Here is a 12,081-nt window from a genome sequence, read left to right as displayed (position 1 = left end):
GCAATTCCGACAACGTTGCAATTTTCTAGAGCTACTTGGATTGTATTCCACTTATTCTGCTTTCTTTTCCTCAATACATCTCATAGATGGTTGGTTTGACGGATTCATTTAGTTAATAGATCCTTGAACTATAAAACTCTTCTTTTCTTTTGTAAAACTCAATTGACGATTTCATCTTTTCCTTAGTTGATTCACTTCACGATAATTTAGATGTTCAGAACCATTCAAGAACTTGGTTATTTTGTTCAAGATAAACTGTCCATTATGTGAGGGGTTACTTTGTGTCTGTGACTATTGCATTAACAATTTCAGGTTTTGAAGTATTCTAGGTTTATTAATCGCCAATACCAACGAAACTGTTGCTGTATTTTTGGCTGTTTTGTTATTTTTTATCTTAATAGTTTTGGTTTAGCAATCAATTTCTCGAGCTTTTTCAAATTTTTGATGTCATTTATTTGTTTGTTCTTTGTAGGTTGCTCAAGGTGAGCAGGCTGGTGGAGAATCAATCCCGGTGCTCTTGAGAATTCCTCGATTTTTTATCCTTGGGGTGGTTATAACATGATTGGCTTTGGGGACATACTCTTCCCCGGTTTGCTTGTTTCCTTTGCACATAGGTAGCTTTTTGTTTTCATACAATCTTATGAGTAGTAGTATGTTGTGATGCCTTTCCAGTATGCCGCATTGGCGTTTTCATTTGGCTAATATTTTCTAGAGAATGTCAAATTTTATTTAACTTTGCAACGTTTCTCAACCAGTACCTGTTCTCGAATCCTTACATAACTTGCTGTTTAAGAAGACATGTATAACCAAGTAGTATTGATTAGGCTTTGTATGCTTGTTACATTTTTCTCATTGTAAAAAGTTTTTATTTCTTCTCATTCCTTTGTTGCAGCAACGTAGTTATTTTATAGAGTGGTAAGTTCTTTTGTTTATTTGGTAAGTAGTGTGTGTGATTTTTTGCTGCAGATTTGCTAAAGCCAAAAAGAAGACTGGTCGAAATGGATACTTCCTTTGGTTGGCCATTGGCTATGCATGTGGTTAGTAGCATTGACTTTTGTTTCCTTCACTATGATCTTTGTAAAACAACTACATTTAATGCAACATGGATACTCTTCTCTTTCCTTGCCAAAAAAAAAGAACTCCCTTCATTTATTCTTGGCAAGCCTATTCTAAGACAAATTACAAGCAAGGGAAGAGAATTTTTTGCAGGGTTTTGGATGTCTTGTAGTGAATGTGCTTGCAAAGATCAGTTGAGTGTTGCAAGGAAGAGAAACTTTGATTAGTCTACAGCCAAGCAACTTGAGTCAACAGAGAGAGAGAGAGATGATTAATTGATAACAGAGCAACATGATTCAGCACACAGAGAGAGAGAGAGAGCGGGAGAGAGATGCGAGCAATGGCTCTTAAGAAGACAGGGCTATCATGTTACAATATACAACATATTTTAGGTAAAGTTAAGATGTAGTCTTTCAAGTCCAAGGAGGAAACATCTTTATATGGATGTGTGCTATAAAGCTGAACTTCTAGTACGTGAATCAGCTGGAAGATCTTTAGACCAATTAGAGTACTAAAAATTAGTAAGTGGAGCGGAACTCCAAAAGAGAGTGGTCAAATCCCTCAAAATGAGCGTAGAGCTAATAAAGTTTTTTTATGAACTTATCTGTGGTACCTTCACTGAAGGAACGGATACTTTATAGTGATTTATTTCCCATAACTTGTGTTCTGCCCTTTTATCGGTTTTACAAATTCCGGTTATGTTTATTCTTGTGTTCTGCCCTTTTATCGGATTTATAAGAAACTGTATCAGATACTGTTCTCAATTTCTTGTTTAAGATAGTGATGTATTATTGCAGGCTTGTTCTTTACTTACTTAGGCTTGTATCTAATGGATGGACATGGTCAACCTGCTCTCCTGTACCTTGTTCCTTGCACATTAGGTATGAATTTCTGCTATCCCCGTGCTATCTGTTTTTATTGTATTTGTGAACCTCACTTACCTCTAATTCTTTGCCCTTCACTGGATTTCTTATAACACAGGACTTTGTGTTATATTGGGTTTGGTGAGAGGTGAGTTGAGAGAACTTTGGAGCTATGATGTTGATTCAACGAACACTGATTCAACTCGACCACCTTTACCTTCTGGAATCCTCGTATTATGGTGGGTATAAAATTCTTCTGGCCTGGAAAAAGAAGATTAGTTTTTTTTAACCTGTTAATTACCGTTTTGGAGTTTTAATTATTATAGTAAAGTCTTTCTGAACTGTTCTAATTCTTCAGTGCAAATTTATGTGATACAATCATGAGAGACACAGCTAGTATAGATGAAGGGCGTGGAAGCAGTTTAAGCTTTTATTGGAAACACTTCTTTCATCAATACGGCAAAAATTTATTCACCATTTTTTTGTTTTTGAGTAAATCTTGTATACATTGATAGTGTATCTATTATCACGACTGAATGCATAACATATATGTAAAATTTAGATTATATGTCATACATCAAATAATGAAAATATATACACTGTCAGTGTGTAAAAGATTAATTCTAAAAGTTTAGGACAGTCTTCATTTTCAGCAAATTTAATATTAGCCTTTACATGAATCGACAAGGAGGTAGTGCGAGCAGGATTTTCTGGTTTACAAGTGCTATGATGTCGATTCAACGAGCTATGATGGTGACTGCGATATTTAAAAGTTAAACTTGGTTGTTAACGTTTCCTGTGTTGAGGAGTTGATGCTTGAAAGGTTGCATTGATTTTGATGTGTACTATGCCGGTTGAGAGGCCAAAGGTTGATCAAATGAAAGGAGCCCAAGAAAGAAGATAATCCTTCATAAGAAATTAATTCAAAGAATCAGATTGCTCTAATAAGCTTTATTTCAGATAAAATTGGAGGAGGGATTAAATCATATCCAATTTCCCCAACAGCCAAAGGTGAACTTCATTGGTAGGAGTAGGACAACTTCAGCCCAATAAAACATAATCCTTCAACAAGAATTGATTAAGATGCTGTAAGAACTTTTCTCTTGGACAAAACTGCAGAGATGAAATCATCTATAGCTTGCAAAGAAGACCCTTTGTGTCCTTCATCTTCCCTTACAGCAGCCCTTATCAACCCTCTTATCTCAGCTGCCTTTCTTTTCATTTCCTCTCCTTTGCCTCCTTTCTCCATCACAGTATTTATTACCCTCTCCACATCCTCCTTCTCTAGATGACTCTGTAATCCCCTAGTTAACTCAATACCAACTCCCATTTCCTCCATTATCAACTTTGAGTTGTACCCTTGTTCAGCTGCAAGTGGCCAACCAATCATGGGAACACCTTGACTCAAACTCTCCATGATTGAATTCCATCCACAATGGCTCAAAAATGCTCCTGTTGACTTGTGACGAAGAATCTCCAATTGGGGTGCCCATTTATGCACTAACAATCCTTGATTTGTTTGTGCCATTCTTTCCTCAAAACCTTCTGGTAACCACTCAGCCTTGAATTCACCTTTAGGATCAAAGCCAAAAGGAGACCTAATAGCCCAAATGAATGGTTTCCCAGAGTGCTCTAACCCCATAGCTAATGCCATCATCTGAGAAGGACTTATAGTGTTCTGGGAACCAAAAGAGATGTAAAGAACAGAACTCTCGGGATGTGAGTCCAGCCACTCCAGGCATTTCTCTGTAGGCAATCCTGGTTCTCTCCCGCTGGGCTGACTGATGATTTTGGATTCTGAAGAAGAATCTTGTTCAAGCATTTGTGGTGGAAGAAGAGGTCCAATGCACCAAACTGGGAGTTTTATGTATTTCCTGAGCACATCCAAGCCAAAAGGCTCAATTTCCTCCACTGTATTGCATAACCATCCAAGAGATCCCAAAGATTTTGATATCTGTGGCTGAAAAAACTTTGACCACTCATCAGTACCATCTGCAGCTTGCAGATATCTATGCAGATGGGTGATATGGAACCGGCATGAATCAGGAAAACCAGGAAGACTGAACTCATCTTTGCCGGAGGATCGATGAGGGAGGTTCTGCCATAATGAAACATAGGCAGCAGTGCCATAGGCACCACCTGTGGTGAAAGTTACATTTATAGTTTCAAAATCCTTTGCTACAGCAGTAGCCCACCCTACAAAAATATCAGAAACTATGCACAACGGAGGACGTCCCTCCTTTTCGATGACTTTTGCGATGAGACGGCGAAAGGGGTCTTCAAGATTAGCTGCAGCCTGAAAGAGTTTGATGATAAGGTCCAAGGACAAGGCCCCAGTGTTCTCAGTATTTGGTGGCAAGCCATGTTCAACACTGTTGAAAGGAAGAGATTCTAAGTTGATTTGGGATTCTTGGGATGAATCCTTTGATATGGTATTCTCGAGGTACTTGACATTAAGAGGGGTGCTAACCAGGGTGATGGCGAAGCCAGTTCTTTGTTGAATTTTCTTGGCTAAATCTAAGAAAGGGATTAGATGGCCATGAGCCATGAATGGTATCATCACCATATACTCCTTCAAGCCAGTCATCTTCCCTGGATTTTCAGGACTGGCAAATGTGATGTGATTTAGATTTTAGGAGCTGGGAGTGCTGGGGTGCGAAAAGGCGAAAAGCAAGGAAGAATATTTGTAAAGCTCAAACAGCGCAGTGAAGAATTGTGTAGGTTATCTACCAGAAAGATGGACCAGACATCCAGAAAGAAAGAAACGGCGAAGATATAAATGAATCAATCAATAAAGCGACATACCATAAAGGCCAACCTTATGGTTGCAAGACTTTATTCTAAAATATTAGGATGGAAGATGGTTTTGGTTTCACTCTTAAATTTCTTTATACAAGAAATTCTTTATTGAGGGTTCATTTTCTTCTTGTTTCCAAAAGCTCTTTCAATGTGTTTTTTAACCTTTTTTTTCCTGTAGTTGCAGCCAATGATTTTTTGCCCCTAGCATTGGAAATAAGAAGGATTTGACTAACCATGCTTCATGATTTTCACTTTTTTTTTTTGGGCGGTAAAGAAGTGACAAAAAGTAGATATCAATTTAGTACTAAAAAATGCAAATTCCAGAGGGAAAAAAAAAAGTGGAAATTCCCGAGGCCAAAAAAGTGAAAATTCCGGCGGCAGAACCCGAAAAGTAAGGATGAAAGTCACTTTGATGCCCACCTAATCTGCTTGTCGATTCGCTTGACTGTAGTAGCCAAATTGATGTTTGCTTCAATAAATTTGCTTACAAAAAAGAAGAAGATATTTTTAACGATTTATTCTAAGAAGGAAATATCTATTACAGAACGTCATCTTACAGCAGCGTGGCTGGTTTGCTAGAATTTCTTTTCGGCAATTCGAAAGTCTCTTTTGTACGGGGTTTTGATAGTGATTATCAATTTCAAATGTTTTCTCACAAGGTACATTTTTCCTATTGTTTAAAAAAAAAAAAGCTAAAGATCAACAATTGAGAAAGTATTTAGAATGTCACCAAGAAACCTTTTCTATATAGCCAAAAGCAATTAGCAGGGCACACACATAAAAGTGGTAAGAGATGGAAATTTCTCATTAAAGGGCATGTATTCAAATTCTGTTACTGATGCGAAAATTAAAAGCTGTATTAACGGAGGATATTTAAGAATCCTTAGGTTATGGTTTCGAGAAGTATGCATTGATTTGTGATGATGATTAGAATCAAATTCATTCAAAATTTTTTCTACTTAAAAAAAAAAGGATAATTTCAGAAACCTTCCCTGTGATTTTTGATAATTTCACTGACCTTTTCTGATATTTGAAAAATTACACAAACCTCTCTTGGCAAAATAAGGGGCTCATTTACTGACATCCCCTAGTATGAAATTACTTGTTTACCCCAACACATTATCCAAGATTAGAAACTAAAATTTGAGAATTAAGTAATTATAGCACAAATCCACTAATTAATGGAATTATCTGTTAATAGCATGAACTGTAATGTGAAAAATACAAAATGGCGCCATTTTGTTACATGATTAGCTTCAGTTTGTGATTAATAGAACTTGACATGACCACATTTCAATCGTATATAAGAAAGGCTCGGGTAAAATAAAGGAAATACAGAGGAAAGAAATAGAAAAACAAGTTTTTTCGTGAGGGTTTTTCCCCTTGATTTAGAAACTAAAGAAATGGCCTTTGTATTAGAGTAATTTCGTGGTAGTGGCTAAGAAAGAAGGTAGAAAAAAATGCAAATTTGGACGTTCTTTCTATGCAAAATCACAAAAGGCATACCCTAAATCAGGTAAATAATGTCTATTGTTCTCAGTTTAATGTTTAAAAGTTACAATTTTAGTTGAAAATTATGAAATTTTTCGAGACAATCATGACTGCAATACATCTTGATCGATAATTATTTGTAATTGATAATTATTTTTGCTAATACACCACGACCGGAATGCATAAGGGGCATTTGAGGAACAAAATTTTCATCTCTCTTGGAAGTAATTTTTTAATCATATTTTTTTAGAAATGAATTGATTTTGTTGCCAAATCATAAATCTCAAGAGAGATTAGTATAATTTTTCAAATATTAAAAGAGGTCAGGAAAATTATCAGAAACCTTACCTTAACCAAAAAAAAAAAAAGGTAGTACGACATCGAACCGGAGGCGTTTCACACACTGTTCTCAAGTGTCAACGGGCTACTGGTACCGGCGTCTATCATAGCTCGATTTCAGATGGTAGGAGATACCTAGCTCTCCAAGGGTCCTTTCCTTCCGGGATATCCGACAAAATTGGACCGATACAGATAAGATTACCATGGCTCCGCGTAAGAAACGCGCACAAAAGTGTCCAAGGCTCCAAGTACAGTCTAGTCCACTCATAATCATTTTTTTTTTCATTTTTCGATAACAAGATTTTTAAAAAAAAATTTCAAATTTTATTTTGCTTGCATTATACACATAATTTTCAACCATCTTTTTATTTTATATATATTATATCACAAAAAATGCTACAGTAATTATCTCAAATAAATGTTTCAAATAACCTCTTATCCATACACAAAATAAATGTTAGATAATTGTATACCACTAAAGCAAGCACTTTCACTTATGCAATTACAATCATATAATCTCACCTGAAACCTCATCAAAACCAGTGAAAAGTACCTCTAAAACTGTGTATACTTTCTTGTATACTCTTTTCTTAGTTCATCCTACGAGAAACACATTATTAAAATGTTAAACTTATAATAATAAGCGAGGCTAAGAAGGTTTTTTTTTTTTTTTGGCTTTTTCTCTAGGGTTAAATGCAAAATGCACCCTTGAATTGTGCTTAATTTGCGACTTGCCCCCTAAACTATCAATTGCATAGACTTGCACTTTATACTACTGATTTCGCTGTAGATTGCTTAAAATAAGGTGATGTGACAAATTTATCCTAATTAAATGACCAATTAACTAAATTGCCCCCATCTCTCCTCCTTCTTTCTTTTCTAAAATCACTGGCAATCCCCCCCTTCTTCTCCTTCTCTAAACTATACTATCAAGTTATTATTCATTCCATTTCTCATATCAAACTCTCTAAGATGGATCGCTTTTCACATTTCCCACTCAAATCTCCCTCTTCAAGTCCTTCACTTCATAAACCTATCATCACCTCCCTCTCTTGAGTGCCTTCTCTTTGAATCTTCATCGTTTCTCAAATTTCAAAATCACAACCCATTTCAAATTTACCAACCCTCATTGGTACTAGCCAATTTCCCAGCACTTTTTAAATCAAGAGCTGAGATCCCATCGTTTCCTATCCTTCTAATTTCTATAATTGTTTATGCTATTGTGTGTTTTTATTTCTGCTTGCTACATATTGAAGTTTGATTAAATGTGTGATTGGTTCTACATATGACAAGATTGTGATATGGGTTTTGCTATTTGAAGATTTGGTGTGGATTTATGAGGTGTATCTTCAATTTTTTTTTGCATAGATTAATGATGGGTTTTTAGCCTTGATATAAAGCTTTGATTTTGATCTAGTTTTATATAGTCTAGTCTTAATTTTTCTTCTTCTATTGTGGTGGTTCAATGGTAGGTATTTAAGTGTAGTGGTAATAGCAAAAGATGTAAGATTGTTTACGGTTGAAATAAAAAGAACAAAAAATTAAGATAAAATAAATTAAAGAAATGGATATTCTAGGCAACACATTATTTATGGAGTTATTGTTGTCCTTTCAATAAATAATTACTTGTCACATTAATTTAACTGCAGCAAAGTGCTGAAATTCATAGTATAAGACAATAAATCGCTATAATTGATAGTATAGTGGGCAAATTGCAAACTGAGTATAGTTCGAGGGTGCATTTTGTATTGAACACTTTTCTATGTTTTATCTCATTATGACATGTGACTTTTCCTTTTTTGTTTCTTTTTGGCTCGGGGAGATGCGCAGCTAACGAGGTTTTTTTTTTTTGGAATTTTATTCTTTATTAATAAAGGCTCGAGGCTTTCACCAGGCCCATCTTTGTTGCAAGTGTTAGGTTGCTATAATAACTTGGGCTGTCTTTTCATCACAAAATAGTTAGAGGTAGACTGGATGTATGAGAATATTCTAGAGTCATTTCTTTGATCTATGTATGAGAATATTCGTTTGGATTGTATTTTTTGGGGAGTTTTTTGGAAAAAAAAATGACTCCAGAATTTTTTTGTAAAATATAATATATGTGAGATAAAAAGATGATTGAAAAATATGAAAATGAATATTCTCATACAAACCTAAAAAATTTCACCTAAATTTTTTTTTTGCAAAAAATGTAATCCAAACAAGGAAGGATGTACATTGATTGATGCTAAAGAAAATAGTAGGTTTCTTTTTTTTTTTGGGTAGAGCAAAACAGTAGGCTAGACATAAACCTTTTCTTTTTAAATTTTTTTTCCTAGCATAAAAGACGTGGGATTTATAAGATAGGAATGGGAAGGGAGGATTTAAATTCAATTCTCTAAATCCTGAAATTTTAACTTTAATCATTAGACAAATGCCTGTCGATAATTTGACATAAACTTTACTTATGATGCTTAGGTTTTATGTCATATAGTTTAGTAGACAATAGTCCATGACAAAAGCAAGAGACGCACATTTAGGTAATTGAATTTTTTAAGTTTGTATTACATTCAAACTTGACAATATATTTATTTCGAAATGCAACCTGAATATTTTATTATAAGCAGTAATATTTTTCAGAGTCTAAACTATATTGGAAACTTTGATTTGAGCCCTTTTAGGCATCTTATCACATCATGCCATGTAATTTTTACTATTTTATATTAACAGTTATACACCTTAAACTATACAATTTAATTAAATGAGATAAAAAGATCATATGGAAGAATATTCTGTCTAACTATTGAAGTCAATCACGTCAAAGCTCTTTTTGCTGTATTACTTGTCTTTGTTTGTTTGTTTGTTTGCTGGAGAATCTGTGACGTCGCGGGCATTATTGCGTACTGATCGGCCGACGCTCATTCGTCAATGCGATTTTGACCCATTTCTGCTTTATCTCAGCTTTTCAAATTATAAATAGGAGAGATATTAAGCATTTGGGATAATTTCACAAACCTCTCCTGAGGCTTTTGACAATTGCTGAAAACTCCCCTCAAGTTTTGAAAATTACACTCACCTCCCCTATTTTCATTATTTAAGTAACATTCTAGACCCAAAAAACTAGACTTTTCTCAAAAATCCTATAATGTCCTTGGGTTATGATTCACAATAAAATGAAAAAGGAAAGAAATCGTTCACTGTCTCTATTTCATTCATCCTTATTTGTTATCACCATTACCTATCCATCAACATCTAAAAATTTTCGATGCAAATCATTGTATCAACTACAAACGTCGTTTTGGATACCCAAAAGTTTACCTACAATCTCATATTAATCTCAAAGCTTGCTTAATATGTAGCAATATTTATCAATATCCCTAAATTTCAATCCATGGCTACCACCTTTCAAATACAAAAAAGTTTAAGCCATTACTACTAATATCAACATCTAATATACTCCATCCGCACAAAGTTCAAAATCAATCAAATTAGCTTTATAGAAATAACATCACTAATAATTGCAAATGAAAACTAGAAACAAATTGTAGTTTTAAATTTATTACGAACATTTTTTTCATAACAACCACAACAATATAATATTTGTCTATTCCCACAACAATATATATATATATATATATGTATATTCACATTTTCAACTTCTACACTAAATGATAGTTGTTTGTTTTTTTACGCTTTTTGTGTGGTTATATATCTTGTGCTTTTTCGATGTGTTTTGTCATTACAAGAATGCATTTGGTGTCAATTTGGTCAGAATTTGCAATAAGAGATCAAAGTTAAGCAAAACTTGTGGCTTTATATATTTATTTGCAAAATTTTATGTTTTTGTAGTTTTGAATGATCAATCATCAATTCGAAACACGTTAGAACAAAACTACATGATGTACAGCGAATTCGAGGATGATTTGGGGAACACTTCTAGATTCGATCTCAACCAACTAAATTAATCCTTTGCGAGAACTCACAAGTTCAATCGAATAAAGTGCAACTAAGAAAAGAAAAGACGAAAAACCAAGACAAAGGACAAAGGTGGGGAAAAACCAAGACAAGTTCAATCAAATTCGGATACGTGGCATAGATCCAAGGCAGAAAGCAATACAAAAAGAAGTTAATTTGATCCAACCCTAGATCAAAGCTAGGCAGGCCAGATCCAGATGTGGATCGATAGCTGAAGCAGAGTTCAAACCGAGCTCATCAGATCCATGCCGGATCCGAAGTCATCAGTATTGGATCTAGGATCCAATATTCCAATCTATATAAGAAATATAATTGAGAAAACAAACAAATCGGATCTAGCCCTCTATTCATCATCGGATCCGACGTCAAATTTAGGTGTGGACCTTAAGGTGGTTCGAAAGTGGCTAAAGTTTTTCCTATCATTTTTTGACTTCATGTACCCTCTATAAATACTAACTTATAGGGGAAAATTGTTTTTGGGACCTATTAGGATATTAAGCAACTCAGTTTCCCACCTCAAAAACAAGAAGAAAGTTTTATGTACTCAACATTTCTTAGTTACTTAGTGGTGAAATACTCTTCATACTTTTGGTGATCGAAGACAAGTTTGAGAAAGGAGTCAGAGGAGCTTATTGTTCACTTGTGAAATGAGAGAATCTTTACTTTTTTTTCTCTCTCTCTCAAACTATTGCATTTTATTTCGTGAATTGTTGCCAGAAAATAATCAACTTTCTCTTGATAATATCTGTGTGTAGCTAAGTTATGTTATCCTAGGGTTGAGATAGATTTTCTTATTCTTTAATTATGGACTAAGTATGGTCGATTGTTGCTACATTGTGTACTTATTAGTTCATGTTTCATATTCGTGATTAATTGGTCATTAATTGCAAATGATTTAATCTATTGAATAAATCAATAAAAGTTGAACTTCAATAGTGGATAGAAATACATGAATCCTAAGGAATAAACTTGCAAAAGTAGACATACAATTAGGTGGATTTAACCAAGTAATTTCACATACCTTAATGTACTTGTAGCTAGTTTATTCAACCACAAAAATTAGTATAAACTTGTTATAAGTATAGTTGATATACTGGCAAAAGTAGGTATTGTATACATTAAGAAATTGCTTCATGGCAAGACATGAATTAATAACTTTAACCAAGCAAATTAAATCCTAATGTTGAGCAAGTAACGAAGTCGAAAATCTGAGGATTCCATCTCCTAACTGTTCTATAAGTATTTCCATCATTTAATTACTTGCAATTTGAAGTAGTACTTTATAGCTAGATTTATCTGCTTGAATTATTGCATTGTCTAAATAATACAGTAAGTTTAAGAGCTTTGGTAGTTGTTAAGTTTTTCTGTGGGATCGAGATTAATTATCTCTACACTTGAATACGTCTACATGCTTAGCTCATTGTAGCAGCCTTTTAGCTCATATCTTGTATTCAGATAGTAGCAACCAACCAAGAAAGCGAACTTGGCCATTAGTTGATCATTCAAAAGATTGAGTACAAACTATGAAATATAAATTTGAAAGCTGAATGAGGCATGAAGGAGGCTTATTGCTTCTGGG

The 12,081-nt window shown here is 34.3% G+C and overlaps 1 protein-coding gene across 1 annotated transcript; it reads right to left on the bottom strand.

Annotated features, from left to right (window-relative positions):
• Positions 1-2,529: 2,529 nt before the first annotated feature.
• LOC113765655 (UDP-glycosyltransferase 92A1-like) lies at positions 2,530-4,766 on the bottom strand. The gene has a single exon (XM_027309889.1). It carries the CDS (start codon positions 4,504-4,506, stop codon positions 2,998-3,000), a length of 1,509 nt encoding a protein of 502 aa, XP_027165690.1. The 5' UTR covers positions 4,507-4,766; the 3' UTR covers positions 2,530-2,997.
• Between the last annotated feature and the right edge of the window lie 7,315 nt (positions 4,767-12,081).

This window comes from Coffea eugenioides, chromosome 3 (genome assembly GCF_003713205.1).
Source record: "Coffea eugenioides isolate CCC68of chromosome 3, Ceug_1.0, whole genome shotgun sequence".
Taxonomy (NCBI): Eukaryota; Viridiplantae; Streptophyta; class Magnoliopsida; order Gentianales; family Rubiaceae; genus Coffea; species Coffea eugenioides.
The sequence above is the reverse complement of the archived record's forward strand: the minus strand, read 5'-3'. Positions and strand labels throughout refer to the sequence as shown.